Source organism: Abramis brama, assembly GCF_963993115.1.
Source record: "Abramis brama genome assembly, chromosome: 18".
In the NCBI taxonomy this organism is placed as follows: Eukaryota; Metazoa; Chordata; class Actinopteri; order Cypriniformes; family Leuciscidae; genus Abramis; species Abramis brama.
In genome coordinates, this window is record NC_139980.1 from 24,554,085 (window position 1) to 24,573,229 (window position 19,145).

At 37.3% G+C, this 19,145-nt stretch overlaps 1 protein-coding gene across 1 annotated transcript; it reads left to right on the forward strand.

The window, feature by feature from the left end:
- The first annotated feature begins 6,373 nt into the window (after positions 1–6,373).
- On the forward strand, positions 6,374–18,864 carry emilin1a (elastin microfibril interfacer 1a). The gene is made up of 8 exons (XM_084091158.1): positions 6,374–6,930; positions 12,689–12,808; positions 13,763–13,914; positions 14,137–16,179; positions 17,434–17,550; positions 17,664–17,681; positions 17,803–17,937; positions 18,021–18,864. Exons 1-8 carry the CDS (start codon positions 6,770–6,772, stop codon positions 18,332–18,334), a joined length of 3,060 nt encoding a protein of 1,019 aa, XP_083947284.1. The 5' UTR covers positions 6,374–6,769; the 3' UTR covers positions 18,335–18,864.
- Positions 18,865–19,145: the final 281 nt, after the last annotated feature.

Genomic DNA, 19,145 nt, shown 5'->3' on the forward strand with positions numbered 1-19,145 from the left:
GACCCTGGTAAAAAAGCATTGTGGAAAAATACAATAAAAGACCACAAACAGAACATGAACGTTAATCAGCTATCGAGATCTTCACTGTAGACTATGTGGGCTGGTGCTTTTCATTTTTATTTAGTTCCTGAATCAACATTGTTGTAATGTGTTTTATTTTCTCAGGATCATTAGATGGTCATAAGCGTAAGCCACAAAATGTTGTGGAAATGTTTCGGTTTGCATTTCCAAAATTAATAGAAATGCGTATGCTTGTTTGAAAGCAAAACATAGTCAAAAGTTTATATTTCCCACATGAGAACAATGCCAACAACCAACATTTGTGACCACTAACTGCGTGACTGCTCCAGCATGCAGATGGTAAACATTAAAAGCAAAAAGTTAAAAGTTCTCATAAGTGAAAAGAGTTGTTTTTCTCACAGCAGTTTTCAATTAAGCTTTCATATGTAAACCATGCAGTGTATGTAATTGGCAATTAAAACGGAGGTTAACGGGAATCCTGATGCATGTGTGTGGTTGGATACAGAACACATGTTACAGGTGGGTGTTCTTTTGTTTCTTTTGCTTTAGTATTAGTACCATCATGCTTATCCGGAAAACAGTTTAATTGAATCGTATTTTAAGTAAATTATCCCTCATATTAAATGGCTACTCAGAAAATGGACATGGAGTATTGATTTGATTTGAAATGATTTAATAATTTTACCTTTATATAGCTTACACTAAGAAAAATGTAACATTATAGTCCATTACCACCATGTCTAAAACAGTCAGCCTATAAAAAACATCCATGAATTAGTGTCTGGTTTTAACTGGTCTCAGGTCAGTTTTTATAATGTAGGTTCATTTTTAATTAATTTAAAGGTGCAGTGTGTAATATTGACAGCTAGTGGTTGAAATGGGTACGGCAGTCCAAATGCAAAATATTGGAGAGGGTTGTTTCTCCCGCACCCTCCTCCTCAGACTCAACACTCATGTGGGTTGCTAGTTTGAGAACACGCAACAGGAACAAGCGTAATGGACAATGGAAGGTGACGAGCACTTACTCTCTAAGTTTATGAGTTGATTCATCCGCGTTTTAAAGGCCACCTATTATGACTCTTATCACAAGATGTAAAATAAGTCTCTGATGTCCCCAGAGTATGTATGTGAAGTTTTAGCTCAAAATACCCAACAGATAATTTTTTTACAGCATGTTTAAATTGTCATTTTTTGGAGCTCAGAAAAACATGCTGTTTTAGTGTGTATCCCTTTAAATGCAAATGAACTGCTGCTGCCGGCCCAGGGGGCGGAGCATCACGAGCTCGCGCTCAGAGCCAGGACAATCTCATCTGATAATATCAGAACAGAAACTCTCAGTAACGCTGTTCATTTCGACTCGGAGTCGGACAATAATGCCCACAGAGCCAGAGAATATATGCTGTATGGAGATAGAACAGATATAGTTTAGTTTAATTATGGTTATAACTTATTTGTCATCTGCTTTTATCCACTATTAATACAAGCCTGCTGTAGCAAACCCCGTCCGAATGATGACCAAAATATACTGACGAGTTCAGTGAAGTTTATTGTACATCACACAAAAGATGAGCGTTAGTTTTACTCCAGAGAATCACTGTAAGAGCTGAATAAACACAGTATAAGAAGTGCGCATTAAAGTCTTATCCATAAACTCTCTCTCTCTCTCTCTCCTTTTCATTATCAACAACATACACAGCGAAGTACACAAAACACTCGTTACAACTAACAGTAAACAAATATATACACACCTTTTCAGTGGGTGCTAAACTGGTAAACCTTATATCCGTAAAATAACTCGATGAGCTGTCATAAAGTGCGTGCTCTCACTTTCATTTCTGCCGTGGTCAGTAACGTTAGTCCTGTCACTCTGAAGACCGTAAGCTGGATCACAAACAGTACAGATCCATCCTCGAGTAACAACGGGAGTAAATGAAGACTGCTATGTTCATTCTTACATCCAACAACAAAACACCTCAATCGCTTAGGAGACATTCTTGTCTACAGCTGCTCAAGCGTCGAAACAATGGCAGACTCTGTGTCCAGCTCACTCAGGGCGGGTCTATGCTCAAACTGCAGTGTCAATCAACAGTCGTGGGAGGGGCCTGTGCAAAGTGACGTCACATTGCCCCGAATCTGAGAACAGCTTGTTCTGAGACAGTGCTTATGATTTATGGGGATTATAAAAAAAAGCACTGGGTGGATTTTTATCATTATAGGGTGGTTGTGTACACACACTGCCAACACACTTTTATGTTCAAACACCATGTAAAAGTGAATTTTGCATAATAGGTGCCCTTTAATATGCCTCTGGACATAGAGCTTTTTAGATGGATGTCGAAGCTTTTTAGGTCGGGTAGAATCTGTGATCTCTGACCTAGTTCGTTTGCTGGCCTCCGTGGCTACAATACGCTGTGTTTTCAGCCAGCTGGCAACTGGTGTCGGAATACTATTGGGTAAATAAATTGGCAGTGGGCAGAATCACACAGACCAAAACAAAAATAGACATTCCGACACGGAAGTAGAATAATTGGCTGTAACATTGTCTTTCAAAGAAACAGATATGTGACCTTAGCATGGTTTCCTAAATATCTGAAAACTTATTATGGTAATTGTGTACATGCATAATACAAAAAGGAGAATTGTGTTTAATTGCTTCTAACCTTCTGACCTAGTTTTCCTTCCTAATAACACACAAAACACAAGCTATTCACCGGTCCGGATCATTGAATCAGTTGCTCAATGCTGTTGGATAAGTTGAATTCACAAATCATCCGATGCGGCATAATACAATTCAATAGGTTCAATAAAAATAATCGTCTCAAAAAATGATTTGTTCATAAACTGGACATCGTTATCGAGTCATAGAGCAGGTCTTTATTTTTTTTCACTTTAAAGTCTGCATGAAACAGAAGTTGTGAAAGTCTTTTCTTCCCTATTTAAGTGAAACGGCTTCTCGAACAAGAAAAAAAATGTCACTTGATTGTGACCATTTGTAATTGATTGCATCGTTGGTTCATTGTAGTTTGCGATTACTGTGATGTCATGTGAGTGACAGGTTGTCCCGCCCTCACACCAGTAAACACGTCATCAGAGAAGAGATGTTGCTGCAAGTGGAAGGGGAAGTTTTGATTATGAGGGCACATGAATTAAAAAATAATAATAATGATGTACACAGATAGATCATTTGTAATATACTGCAATATTCCATAAATAAAGAAAAAAAATAATTGTTCATGGTTAATTGTTCATTTCATGGTGAGGTTTCCTGTTTTAAAAACACTTAAGGCCACTTAAATCATGAGTTGAGGATTATCCCATGTCTGAGGAGGCAAGCAGCAATGTCATGACACAGTGAAAATAATCCCTTCCAGTTAAAGACAGACACGGTGACTGTGCTCTCAGAAGCAACGAGTCAAATCCCAGAGATTGGTTTTAACGGGACTGTGTTGCAGGGAGTGCAGCTGTCATTGAGGTTGATTGAATGTATTTATGTTAACTTTTGGAATGTGTGCAGAGACTCTGACAGCATGCTGGAGGCAAACCATAGGGCAGTGCACTGGGGTTTAACGGCTCTCAATGACTCCTATTAAACTAACCGACCATGAATTCAAGTAGTATTTGTTTTGTTTTTTTAAATCGCGTAACTACTGTGATCTTGTAAAATATATTGGTGGTGGGTGGCAATCACTGGCATTCTTGGGCTGTTTCTAAGTGTAAAATAACAACATACAGATAACACTCACAACTAAACCAAACAAAATGCCATGACCCACTGGTGTTAGGATGGCAGGTCAAGACAGAAAGAATGTAAACATATTGAACTTCAGAAAAAAACTGATTCAGGGAAAGGAGGCTGATGTGTAGAATTAATGAGGGTCTGTAAAAAAATATTTAAAGGCATAGTTCAGTCAAAATTAAATAATTTACCTTCATGTTGTTCCATTCTTTGCATATTCATTACAGCTTATGAGATAAGTCATTCTTTTAAGTTCACAAATGGTTCACAAAACCTCATTTGCTCATGAATCAGGTTTATCGGATTCATAAGTTCACCACTGCTCAATCAAATTCTCTGGTTCACAGCTCACAGGAGGGAAAAATCTGTTTTGTCACATAAAACTACAGTATCATATGGCTATCAGAAGACTTGGAATACAGTGCACAAGATATATGGTTGACTTCTATGATACTTTGGTTCTCAAAGTACGAATGCTGGACATTGAGAAAATTATGACAGATTTTAAATTTTTGGTTAAACTTATTTCTTTAAGACTTCTTTGAATACAAAAACGTATATGTTGTCAGAGCAATAGCCTGTGCTTCAGGCGACCCTAGTTCAAGTTCTGGCTCGAAGTCCTTTGCCTGTCCTGTTCCCCTCTCTCTCCTTTCCATTGTTTCCTGTCTCATATATACTCATAAAAGGCCAAAAATAAAGCTTAATAAAAGGGACATAACCCATGTCTTCATCATTTCTCAGAAATCTCTCTGTGAATCCCTGAGAAGAATGTACCACAACACCCCCAGTTTGTTCCGTGTTGTGTACCACAGTTTTTGTTCACTGATTGCAAATAAACTGTTCCCTCAGGAATTTTAATCTGTTATACAAAGTCCAGGGATTTAACAGTGCTTTCAGTTTCAAAATGAAAGTTGGGAAGATCCAATGTTGGCTAAAGTCTACACAGCCAAGTTTAAAGGGAAATCGGAGTATATAGTGCAGACTAAACTCAAATAGAAACTGGAAAATTGTGGTTGAATGACATCAAAATGCAATGAATATTAAAATGATTCATCAAAAGTGTCTTTCGCTCTCTGTGGTAGACAGACATGGATTAAAAGAGATTTGAACCTGTCTGATGCAAACAGAGTTTGGTAAAAAATTTAAATATTACTAATAAGATGTGTGCTTTTACACACACATATTTTTAGATCAAACTGTGGAAGGGAATTCAAAACACACCACACTTGCATTCACACACTTTTTCCTCACATCTGGCCAAGAAGAAAGACCTCACTCAAACTAACCTTGAATGTTTCAACTGCTGTCTGCCTGGGTTCTTACATTATCACTGCCATAACTGAGACACTACAAGTTGTCATAGTCCTCAATGCTGATGTCTAGCCACTCTCTTAAGACAAAACTTGACTTAGACAAGAGATGCGGCTAGAGATGAAAATTTGCTGAGGCTGTTATTCTGGTCCAGTAGACCGGAACAATCTTTGATGGTTAGGGTAGGTTAGGTCATGTCTCTTAACAGCTTGGATCCTCCCTTTGGCATTGCTTTAAGATCACAGCAATTATGTGATGCTATCTCAGCAACCTTGAGATCAGAGGAAACTGTCCAGTGAATTCCAGGCCAGAACTGGGACAGCTTGGGTCTCTTCTTTCCGTTTTGTATATTTCAGGGTTTTTTAAACTGGGGTTTAGAAAATTTGAGAGAGCAGAAACTTTTTTTTAAATCTTTTTCTTTTTAATTTTAGGGCTGTCATGTTATAACTTTAATGGTGCATGTAATTTTTTTGACTGCACTAAAGCATAAAAATACCATAATATGTTTGCGATTTAGGAAACATGCTAAGATGACATACTTGTTTCTCAGAAAAACAATGCTACAGCCAATTATTCTGCTTTAAATTGTGCGATCCGTGTTGGAATGCCTGTTTTTGTTTTAGTCTGTGTGATCCCGCCGGCTACTTGTCAGTTGGCAGGAAATAATTAAATAATAAAATAAGAAACAATTATAATTTTTTTATTTTGGACTGCAGTACCCATTTCAACCACTAGCTTTCAGTCAATATTACATACTGCACTTTTAAATAATTATAAAACTATTTTTAGCACAGTATTTTTTAAATAATTTTTTAACACAGGGCTTTACAAAAATGAATCTGAATTTAATTGAAAATGTTTATCTTCAGGTTTATACATCTAACCATAATAGCAGGTTGAAGAAAATGCAATGTCAACTATAGCAAATATTTCAATACAGCGACAGTATAAAAAGCCATTGAAGACACACACATTATAAATGAGTAGTAGGCTACATGAAAGTATAGGCCTATAGGCTATAGCTACCTTTAGCTATCATCATATTTGGAGATCTTATTAGGCAAAACGTATGAAAACCCCTGGTATATATTAGGAATTTACAAACAAATGTGAGCAGTCATAACTGATTTTCTTTTTAAAAGTGGGTCAAATTCCCACCAGTCAAGAGTAATGAAAAGACAATGGGTTAAATAGATAACAGTTATATGTCTGTTATAATTAGAGTTTATGCTCACATTTGAAAAGAAATCCAGTAGGGACCCAAAATTTAAAAGCAGAGCGTGGTTCCTTCCTGAGAGAGAGAGAGAGAGAGAGAGAGAAAGAGAGAGAGAGAGAGAGAGAGAGTTTTGGATCTGTTCAGGGCAGTTTTCACATTATGACTGGGCAGACAAGAAAGAGAGAAAAAACCGGACACTTCTCATCAGGGTTTGACTGCGGACCGTGTGTCATGGGGAAACTGACAGGAGCATCTTTTGCGATTAATGGACACTGCGCGAAATGATGACGGCGGGGCATAAACATTTAGCTACACAGAACTTTATGAAATATCAGTGCTGAACATCGACTCATGGAGAGTTAGCGGGGCTGTTGGACTGCGCTCGGTGTGTACAAGTCGGATTTTCTACGTTGAAGTTTTTGGATGTACTTTTTTTTAACGATCGCATTTTTAAATTCTGTTTTTACTTCTCAAACTACTAAGTCATGGCACTATATTTTGTTTACATATTCGCTATGTTGGCTCTGATTTTGCCCGGAGATATTTGGGGAGCGGGAACCTACGCATCACGATACACTCAACATGTGGATGAGAGTCAGTCTGTATCTGCTGCACAGAGTGGATCTAAGGTGACCAGTAGACATAGGTAAGAGACAAACGAGTTTTCATTTTAGCAACAACAGGTCTGAGTTGATAATTTGAAAATTTAATCATATTAATAATAATAAGTAATACATTTGTACATTGAAAAATTAAAAAAATTACACTGTACACTTTGTCATGTAAAAATAAATGTCCTTCATGTGGTGGGCCTAACATCTAAATGAACTGATATTAGAGATATGTTCTACTACATGTTTATATTAATAAAATAATCCATATGCTATCTGAAATTACTCCCTGATCATCACAACTGTCAAAGCACTTCATTAAGTCGTGTACCATTGCTTGCTAACATTCAAGCTGGATTTTCAAGATCACGTGGTGTGTCACACGTTACACGTACCTGTCTTACACGGAGCTGATATGCTAATATTGCAAATATAAGTTCATGCTGTTATGAGTTTACTAGTTTCTGGTCACTAAGAAGACCAGTATGAAATCACAGACTCTAGCCCTGCGAGCGTGAGCTACTGTTGGACAGGTCTTCCCTTTTTTGGCATTAGCCTACTAAGCAGACGTTAATGCATGTGCAATGGGACGGAGGCCAAACGGTGAAGACCTTAAGTGCACTTATCCTGGCATTAGCACAACCCAGTGGTGTACAGAGGTTCTGCGGGAAAGAATGTGTTGGCCCCTGGCACCACTGCTTAAGGCTGTTTGAACTCTGTTTTGTTTTTACAGATGTGTGAAATATTACACGACTTGTGGTAGCTGAAACCCTCCTTCACAGTGTGTCATGTTTCCTGTCTGTGCAATATCTTGGATGATATCATTTGCCCCTCTACTTTTGATCGAGTTGTACTGAGTCAGTCCACATTATGCCCTATAAATAGCTGGTATGCACAGATGCTTTCAATCCAGCAGAACAAATGTGTCAAATGAATATTTTCTGCAGACAAACTTTATGCTATTTGCTATTTCTCTGTAACAGATGCATGAAAGACTGAAATAACTATATATATACACACTGTAATATTAGGAGCCTTTACCTTTTAACAAATTTGTTTTGTCAAATGCGTCTTGCACTGCAATGCATTGGCCGGAAACGTAAACCTAAGTAGTTCCTGCTATGACAAAACTTATCACATTGCAGAAACTTTGTTAGTTTCAGCTTTGATGTAAAGTCTGTATACATATATATATGTAGTAGCCTCAGCAAATGTGTGCACAGTGTTTGCTTGTTGGGAGATTGTGTAAGCATCTCACAAAACAGTTTGCTGAGCTCAACCTTATGCAAATCATTTAGATTTCAAATGGGAAACACATACTTTCTAACCCATAATTGCAAACGTTTGTGAAACTGGATATAACAAGTAAATATGATATGGGAGCAATGTAGGGACACTGACCAAGCCAAATGCTAATCTTTGTACAGAGATATTTTGGACAATGTAAAAAGGTATTTGGGCTTTATATGAATTTCTGTGGTTCTGCACATTAATGATGTATTGGTATCATTCAGTGTGGAAAAAGTCTGAAAATAAGTCTAGTGGGGGAAAACCGTGAAAACAGATTTTCAAAAGGTGACCTTTAGATTGCATGCAGAAAAACGAATCTGCCTTTAGACAGCTTGCTTAAATATATTTGAGCTTTGTTTGTATGGATAACTCAATTACCCTGCAGGCCTACCCACGGTTTCTCTTTTGAGCGTAGCAATACATTAACCTGTTACTGTGTATTCTCGCTATTATTTCCGTCCTAGTTCTGTTTCTGCTTGAGATGTTGAAGTGATACTTCATTCCTTGCCAAATTGGGTCCTGTGGATTTTTATCCTTTGAGGGAAAGTGTTTATATTCAGTCGCCTTCAGCTAGATGTTCTTGAGTCTGAGTGGCACAGGCCTGACACTTGCGTCTGGGTCTTCTTGTTTATATGGCTAAGCAGTGAATTTTATTCTTGTATAAAAATGTATGCTGGCAGGTACCAGTGTCTTAAAAATAATCAAATGACTGGAAGTGTTTACAGACAGAGTTATTTCCAACACCCAAAAAAGTATACTGCTTCCAATCCTGAACAACCATTGTGTGGTAATTAAACCGGGAGCAAGAATACAACACTGGAACTCATTCTTAAGACTGATCTCGAACACAATCAAAATGGATTTGTGTACATATGAGACAAAGAAGCCATTGTGACTCCAAAGTTTTTGTTTACTTTTCCTCTCTCAAATTTGATAAAGCTGAGAACCACTATTTCCTTTCTCAATGGTATACATGGACCCAGGCCTTTGTCTTTCTTTTTTCTTAAACCACCCCCAGACTCCAACAGAAACAATGGCTCAGTGTTCTACTGCCATCACTCTTTAGTTGTCTACCCCAAATACCACAATTTGTATGCGTGTCCTAATTAATGCATGTGCACACGTCCATGAATCCATCCATAAATTTGCTATTAATGTTGGGTTATATTCAGAATGTCTATACAAGCTCTTTCATCACACACCCAATCCAAATTTGCATACACAGTAGGATATGCATATAAATATTTCACACTATTTTACAAACAAACACAACATTTTGTATTTATAATGCATGATGAAAAGACTCAGTCAATATTTAGGTCCACAGAAACACAAATAAATGCACCTTGTCTGAGATTGAGTGAGTGTAGAATTTGAAAAGCACGGTTGTCTGTGGTGAAGATGTCCGTGTTGAACTTGTGTACTCTGAGTGTCTGGGCCCCATTTATTTGTATGTGTGAGAGCAAAGCACTTGCAGTTGATGCATCGAGACATTCCAGTCTCAGCACTGCTCATGATAACGAATGACTAACCAGACTCAATGAGTTATTTTAATGAACCAGTCACATTGTATTCCAGCCTGGTTTCGATTCCATCTAAACACGCTCCCTGAGAAAACAGCATCATTTATCACTTTAATCAGAAAATTTGTTTTTAAATCATACAGCTCTCCAAGGTGTTGGGGAAACTACATTAAACTCTCATTGAATATGAAGATAATTCCACATGAACAAAAATAAGAATCTTTTGTTTACCATATTGACTTTTTTTTTAAATATAGTATTATCCATTCCAGTATTATATGAAGTATTTATTCCAAATAAATACTGTATATGTGCCCAGAGCAGATGTATATATTTGAGCAGAATGGCGACATCTCTCCCCTCATTCTCTCACAGGATGGGTGGATGTTTAAGATATACACATCAAATAAACCCAAGTGACAAAAAATGTCTGAAAACCAAATAAACTCTTATATTTTTTGATAAGCTGGATTGGAATCATGAAGAATCATTAAGTTTCCAATTCTGATTCCTCTTAAAGCAACACTAAGGAACTTTTCCTCTTCGGTCGCCCTACAGGTTGGAAGCGGAATTGTCCATTACCGCTGTCGTAAATAATTTCGCCGCCCGCAGCTACTGTCGCACGCACACGCTCGCTGTTTATCTAGCTTTATTTAGCTTTGGAATGAACGATGTCCACAGACAAGGTAGAGTATGTTACATGATTTCATGAAAGAATGATGTATTGCGACATCAGAAACGAAGAAAAACTAAATAATGACTATTGTAACGCTTGACGTAAAGCAAGTCAAATTTGTAGTTTTCTTATGTCTCATTCGAACTACAGAAACGCGACCCGGTTTGGCAACCTTGCATAGTGTGGTTATAGCAGATATAGGGCTGCAAAGCGAATCCAGAAGTGCCTTTCACCCTGTTACGACTTGATGAACCACTGATACGATTTTGGAAACATTATTTTAAGGTAAAAAATGTTCCTTAGTGTTGCTTTAACGATTTCAGTCGTTCAGTGAGATCATTTCAATAATAAATAAATGTAAAACAATCCTTGCAAAAGGTTTGTTTACAGAGACTTTTTATATACTTTTCACAGTTTTTTTAGAGGTGACATTACTCAACAAACAAAAATGTGCCAACATATTCAATTCATTAATCAGGCTAAAGACAAAGAAGTATAACCTTTTTTTTTTTACCCATTCAACAACTATACTATAACAACAACAATAATAATTCAAATTACTATTACTATTGTTGTTAAAAAAAAATATTTGACTTAATTTAAATTAGGGGAATTATTTAAATGAAATTTATTAAAAATAGGGGGAAAAAATAAATGTATTACTATTGTAGCCTACTGTTAAGTAAAAAAAATTGTATTTAAAAATAATAATCGAGATTTACAAATTATTGCTGTCTTAATTTCTTACCTTTCAAGCTTTTATTTTGGTGGAAAAACCCAGGATGTTTTTTTTTTTTTTTTTTTTTTTTACAAATTTGGGAAGATGGCTGTCATAATAAGTGACCTAACAGCCATTGCAAAGATGTACTTCATCTGAAGCAGCATTTACTGTGGTTCACAGATCCAAGCCTCTCCAATAAACTGAAAACACCAAATGTGACCCTGGACCACAAAACCAGTCACATGGGTACATTTTTTGAAATTGAGAATTATACATCCAGTTATAGTTATACATCATCTGAGAGCTGAATAAATAAGCTTTGATGTGTGGTTTGTTAGGATATGACAATATTTGGCCGAGATACAACTATTTGAAAATCTGGAATCTGAGGGTTTCTAAAATCGCCTTTAAAGTTGTCCATTTATGTTCGCAATTGTGCTGCATTCACTCACAAAAATAAATGTTTTATATATTTACGGTAGGAAATTTACAAAATATCTTCATGGAACATGATCTCTTTACTTAATAGCCTAATGATTGTTGGCATAAAAGAAATATCGATAATTTTGACCCATAAAATGTATTGTTGGCTATTGCCACAAATATACCCTTGCTACTTGTGACTGGTTTTGTGATCCAGGGTAACAATTATGAAACGTGATGTAGCACGTCAGACTATTTATATAATTACAACGCAGCCTTGCACATAGTAATAATAAAAGCCATAGTTGTGTATGTTTGATTCATCATTAGAGTCTCTCATTCGGGAATCAGACTACACTGGTCAGCTGTAAGTTTTGATTCACCAAAAATAAGTGGTTTATAAGAGACATTTGTTTAGTAGTCTGAATATACTTGCGCTGAAAGTTTTGTCTCACTAAAAAGAACTGGAGTCATTTGTTTGTGAATCAGCCATGCTTGTCTGTTTCACCCAGTAGATTTAGTAGCGGTGTTGTTCAGTAGTGCAGGGAACTCTGTCAGATAGTCTGCCATTTTCACATCAGTAGAGGATTGCACATGCTCTTAATTGAACAGAATGTCAATTGACCCTACGCAAAGACCCGTCCCCCATAGTTACTGTTGCTACGTCCGACAAGCCATGGTGCTCTCACGCCAAACATCACGTTCTCACATAAAGAGGAGTAAAGAGGACACTGACCAACAGACAAGACAGGTTACTTTTGGTGTGAAACAAAGTCTCAGCTTTCAAATTGTCATTTTTTAAGAAGTTCAAACAATAAATACCGTTTTCTGGCTCTTTAATGTGTCACAACAGATCTGGTTTGTTTGTCGGTGTTATGATTGGTCAGATCGCTTGTCAATCAAACTTATTTGAATAAGGACCAGCACTTGTTGCCAACCCTAATGATGTCATAACCTTGCTAACTGGTTGCACTGATGTGATGCTTTATTGGCGTCATTGGAGGAAAGTGTTGGTTTTGAAGGCCTATTATTTGTACTTTTATTACAGATAACTTTTTAATTTAGTTTGTCTACAATGTCTACAATGAAGATGGCAGTCCTCAACCATTTTAATTGTAGCCTTAAGAAGAATAATTTGCCCATGCTTTGTACACAAACAGAAACTGGTGTGCCTACGTAGTGACACGGACTGTAAGCTGTGTAATGGAAGATGGAGTGGAGACCTATGTGAAACCTGAATACCAGCGCTGTGCTTGGGGCCAATGTTCCCATGTGGTTTTGTAAGTATTCATGAGCAAAAACACTGCCAAATTGCATTTCATGTAATCTTGGTTACCACTCACTATTATGACAGTGTCAAACTGGAAAGTTTTGGCCTATGTCCCTCTCTCAGCGGGATGTATGTCCACCAAACTATTTGTGGAATGAGATTGGAGAGAAATTGAGACAGAAATCTGTCTCTGATGAAACTGCTAATGTACAAGTTACTTGTAATGTTGTTATTTTAATCATTTTTTAGAGAACAAATTTCAGCCATAAGTCCAAGATGAAGTTGACTTTTTTCTTAGGTCTCAGTAAACCTCAGTTTTATCCAAGATCTTCAAAGACAGCCATAATACTATTCCCTTATACAGAAGCCACATCACAAGTATAAATGGAGTATAAACAATGTTCTAATAATAGCAACAAGTGCACTTGAAAGTTAAGTAAGACACACAAGAGGCTTGCCAGAGCAAAGCAAACACTTTCAAAGATTTTAATGATGTACTGAAAGCTTTGACTGAATAAAATAACAAAAACATGCCCAGAAACAACAGCTCTAAGAAAATGAAGAACAGGCCTTTATTGTACTGTTTCCTAGCAGAGTTGTGGCCTTCTGAAAAGCGATACATAGCCTAGGATATGAACGTAATATTTTCTATCTGCCTACTTGAGCAGTGCCAATAGAGACGCGCCGGTTAAAGTCGTGAAAGATGATTAAATTAAACTTGTCAGCTTTAAGTCTCCATTTTCATAAATGTCAGAAAAGTACACACATTTTAAATCTTGAATTTTACAACAAGTCAAGTCATCTTCATTTATATAGCGCTTTTAACAATGTAGATTGTTTCAAAGCAGCTTTACAGAGATAAACGTATAACAAAAAAGTCAAGTTGGACTAGTATACATATAGTTCATATTCATAGTTTCAGCTCTTGTTAGAACCGAATATGACAAAATATCTCACACCACAGGTATCGGACTTTTAGAAGACCACGGTACAAGGTTGCCTATAAAATGGTCACAGAGATGGAATGGAAGTGCTGTCATGGTTACTCAGGTGATGATTGTAGTGAAGGCTCCTCTGCCACACAGGACACCAGTGGCAGACATACTGGTGAAGAAGGTATGGTGTTACACTTCCCACCCTAGAATGCATAAAGGGAGTTAAATTGATCTGCTAGGTTGTGATTTTGAGAATATTTTAATTGCTGCAGCATTTTGTTTTTATTTTATGTCTTAATCAAAAAACATTATAGGTATCATGGGTCATGCATTCTAGGGTTAAAACAGGAAGGTGAATTAGTAAATGTTAAATAACTTCAATGTTAATCAATGTTATTCATAGGGAGAAGTGACAGCAACAAGATTAGACAACTTGAGGAACAAATTCAAAGCTTGAATAAAGACCTTCACAACCTCCACTCAACCGTACACAACATGAATAAGAAAATGCACGAGGAATCTCAAAGGGAAGGCATCAGTGGCGGCAACAATCTAGCCGACGCTGCCCAGACCATTCACAGCATCCAGACCAAACTGGACATGCTGGACAACATGACACAGGTCCATGACAAGACCCTCACCAGCATCAACAACCATCTTGTGGGCAGCAATGGAATTGGGAACGAATTGGATAGTCGGTATAGCACATTTAAAGAGGAGATTCTCAGGGAGCTGGAACGGCGAGTGACACTGTCTTGCTCGTCTTGCCAAACTGGAGTGGAGAGCATGCAAAGGCAACAGCAAGAAGACAGAGAGAGGATCCGAGCGCTGGAGAAGCACATCAGTGTGATGGAGCAGCACCACCGTCAAACTGTAGAGATGCTTGAGAGGGAACTGTCACGCTCTCAGAGTTGCTGTGATTCCCTGAGCGATCTTGGCAGGAGACTTAGTGACATTGAGAGGAAGGTCAGTTCGACTGCAGAGACGTATGATATCCTTAGAGGACGTCTTGAAAAAGAGTTGAGAGGATCAGGCAATGGGAATGGTGGTCGGGGAAAAGCACTTGATGAAAAACTGAACAGTCGTCTTAGAGACCTGGAGAGAAGACTGAACGGGACTGTGAGAAAAACTGAGCAAAAATGCTCCCATACTGAAACAAGTATGAAGGAGTTTGTCCAGAGAGAGATCGGCCAGATAAAAAACTCTGTCCTCAATCGAAATGATGATCATGGTTATAGAATATCTACCATGGAAATAGGCATCCAAGACTTGAAGCGTTTCATTAACGATCACAAAAATAACCTGGAACGGTTAGGGAACAAAACAAATGATCTCGACAGTGGACTTAAATCAGCGATTAATTTGTGCACAGAGACGTGCGGTCCAAAAGGGAGTGAGACAGCAGATACTGTGAAAAGCCTGGAATGGAAGGTTTTTGGCAATGAGGAGGACATTAAGAAGTTTGACACCAAGCTAAAGGAATTAAGTGTGTCTGGTGACTCCTTATTTGACCGTATTGAAGATCTAAGCCATGACGTTCAAAAAATTAAGGATCTGACAGGACACGATGGAGAACACTTTAACCAAATCGTCACCGATGTGGAGAACATGGGACGTGATTGCGACATATGTAGTACGATAGAGAGCGAGCTAAAAAAAATAAGAAACATAACCAGCTATTCTTTTAATACGTTCCAGGGAGAACTTACAGATTTACGCAGAAAGGTAGATTCAGATGAGTATGTTTGCTCGCAGGTATGCTCAAACCTCCAGGAGGAAGTGGGCAAATTGAAAGAAGAGGTAGAGAAATGCACAGGCCAATGCGTGAACAGTATGACTGACCATAAGAGGAACATAGATAATCAAAACACCATAACTCGCAAGCTTGGCAAAGACCTCAAGTCCATTCAGGGTGAGCTCACAGGAGTAATCCAAACGTTCAGCTCCATCAATGACACTCTGAAAGGCTTCAGGAACACCATACAGAACCACGGCAACTCCATTTCTGATCTGAACAGGTCTAAGGACAGAATTTACACAGAGTTAGATCAGATTGAGGATGATTTTAACAAGCACAAAGAAGACAGTAAAGGACGTTTTGACGGCATCAGTAGCTTTAACAGCAATTTGATGATTGAAATGGGAGAATGCAAACTTTCTCGAGAAGGGCTGGATAAGAGACTCTCGAAGTTGGAGGATGTCTGCAGTAGACTGGATTCCTTGTCAGTGAACCTTCAGACTATCAAAGATGGCCTGAACAAACATGTCTCTGGGCTTTGGACGTGTGTTAATGACCTAAACTCCACAGTCATCTCACACGGTGAGGCCATCAACAGCATTAATGATGTTCACTTAGAGAACATTCATGGCAGGATGAACAACCTCAACTCTTCCATACTGCATGTTCTCAAGGAGTTCCAGGTCTTCACTGAACAGGACTTTACTGGTAGGTTCTTATCTATTTATCTTATCTAGTTTGGAATAAGTAAGATTTTTTTTATATTTTTGAAAGAAGTCTTTTATTAACAGTTTTCTATTTGAATGTATTTTAAAATTGTATTTATTCCTGTGATGGCAAAGTTGAATTTTCAGCCTTATTACTCCAGACTTCAGTGTCACATGATCCTTCAGAAATTATTCTAATATGCTGATTTGGTGCTCAAGAAACATTTCTTATTATTATCAATGTGGAAAACAGTTGTGCTGCTTAATATATTTGTGGAAAATGTGATACACTACCATTCAAACATTGGGGTAAAAATATATATATTTTTAAAGAAATTAGTACTTTTATTCAGCAGGGACACATTCATTTTGTAACATTTATAATGTTACAAAAGATTTATATTTCAAATAAATGCTGTTCTTTTGAACTTTCTATTCATCAAAGAATCCTGAAAGAAATGGATCATGGTTTCCACAAAGAAATTAGAAGCACAGCTGTTTTCAACATTGATAATAATAATAAATGTTTCTAATTAATATTCACAACATTTATGGTTTTACTGTATTGTATTGCCTTGGTGAGCATAAGAGTCTTAAAAAAACAAACATAATTATTCCAAACTGTTGATTGATAGTGCATATCAAGACAAAAACAAATTATATATTTTGTCATAAGAATATCTAAATCAAAAATCTCTGCTTGTGAAAAAGAACATACAATGTGGATAAAATTAGGTGTTATTTGAGTCATGTTAAATATTATGTTGATGACAATATAATGTCAAGTCTAGCATTTTGGCGTAACGGTTATGTTCTGTTTTATTGTCATTGTGTTCTGTTTTCCCTATACTGGTTTGCCTGTGTTCCCCTCCGCTTATTAGTTTCCATATTTTCTAATTAATCATGCACTTTTTGTTCAGTTCATTAGCTCTCCCTTGTATTTAAGACCTTAGTTTCTTCAGTGCATAGTTCCTCGTCGTTGTTATATAGTGGTTGTGTTATATTTCCTGAAGATACTCCTAAAATTGTTCCTTATTTAGATTTATGAAAGATTGTTTATTATCTCAAACATAATTTATTATCTCAGTAGTGTGCTCATTACTATAACCAGCCATAACATGACATTTGGGAGGAAAAATACATTAGTGTAGTCAAAATAAAACACTGTCCTGTTGTGTGACATTGCTATACTCCATCTAAAATATCAGCCAGCATTTTTTGCAATTATTACAATGACTTTTGGGCCAATCCTCAGGACCTCCCGGACCACCTGGTCCTCAAGGAGAGAAAGGATCCAAAGGACCTCCTGGGCCACTTGGAAATCCAGGCAGAGAGGGACCACAAGGGAAAGCAGGGCCAGTAGGACCTCCAGGTAAATTAATGAATAAATGAATGAATTATTTATTTATTTTTCCACAATTTTAACAGAACTGGCAAAATTAAAAATATTTTCCTGTACATTTTTCTTAATTGTCTCCTATTTAGGCCTCAGAGGTGAACAAGGTCAGTATTCTTACTATTACTACTGCCATGACCTTTTCTTCTACTATTACAGTAAAATGATTTTACTTTATATTAATAAATATAATAAAACAAGTTTTTTGTCTGTTCTTGTCCTTACCAGGACCTCCCGGAGAGGATGCCAACGTTCCAAGACTGTCATTCTCAGCAGCACTCACACGACCACAAGACAGTGCAGGCACTATAGTCTTCAACAAGGTCTTCGTCAATGAAAGAAAGGCCTACAATCCAAAGACAGGTATGTATGTTAAAGACAAGCATATTGTATGTGAATTAAGGACTGTCATAATCATAAATGCTCTACCAAATGTATTTTGACAGGTTTGTTCACTGCTCCTGTGAATGGGCGATACTTCTTCAGTGCAGTCCTGACAGGTCACAAGAATGTGAAGATTGAGGCAGTCTTGTCTAAATCCAATTATGGTATTGCCCGTGGAGATTCGGCAGGCTATCAGCCTGAGGGTCTTGAGAAACCCATGGCCGAGGCACGGCACACTCCTGGCTCCCTAGTCATCTTCAACATCATACTTCCTCTGCAGGAGGGAGATACTATCTGCATTGACCTGGTCACAGGTAAACTTGCCCACTCAGTGGAGCCCCTGACGATCTTCAGTGGGATGCTGCTCTACGATTAAACAGAGGACAGATTGTAAGACTCATCTGAGACTCAGTGAGGACATATCAGATGTAAAACTTTGTATCTGGACAAATCGTGATTTTTTTTTTGAAGAACACTTTTACATATTCAATGTTGAATAAGGTTTATGATACAAATTTTATGCAGGTTTCATTTATAAAAGGCCATGAGGACACACAGGATGATTATATTTATCTATTATCAGAACAATGAACTGAAATTTGTATATGGTTGTTTTTTTTTACATTTTATTCATGAATGGCAAGTCATATGTTTATATACTGTGAGTGGCCAATGTTTGTTTTTATTAAAATGCAGCTGGGAGCAGCAAAGTTCCTTCTAAAAAACTAGCCCATCCACGTCATTTGTTCCGGAAGAGATGAGAATGAGTGACTGTCAAACTGGGATAGGACTCAAGTGGAATATCTTACATGATTATACAATAACCTAATGCAATCTTTATTTGAAGTGTCAAATTACTGATTTGCATCAGTGTTTAGATCTGAACTATAAACTTCCATCATAGTACATATTTGAAGGTGATTATTTGAATTTTTTTTTTAATGCAAATAAAGATAATTTGTGGTTGTCAGCAGGGGTGTTGCAAGACCCTTGAAACATCTCTTTCCCCAGTAAACATTACTGATAAATCCTTGTCTGAGAATGTATATTGCATATACCACGCTGAGAATGATTTTTCCTGATAATATTTCAGCAATACTGTCATTTCTATCAGCAATTTAGAATCAGAACTAGTCATGCCAAATTCATGAATTAAGCACTCTTTTGATTGAACAGTTTAGCAAAAA

What these genes read in the sequence shown, in the direction of transcription:
- emilin1a (XM_084091158.1), top strand. Translation starts at nt 6,770, where the DNA reads ATGGCACTATATTTTGTTTACATATTCGCTATGTTGGCTCTGATTTTG. An exon ending in AAGGTGACCAGTAGACATAG is followed by an intron (nt 6,931 to 12,688) that starts GTAAGAGACAAA and finishes GTACACAAACAG; the next exon opens with AAACTGGTGTGCCTACGTAG. An exon ending in CAGACATACTGGTGAAGAAG is followed by an intron (nt 13,915 to 14,136) that starts GTATGGTGTTAC and finishes TGTTATTCATAG; the next exon opens with GGAGAAGTGACAGCAACAAG.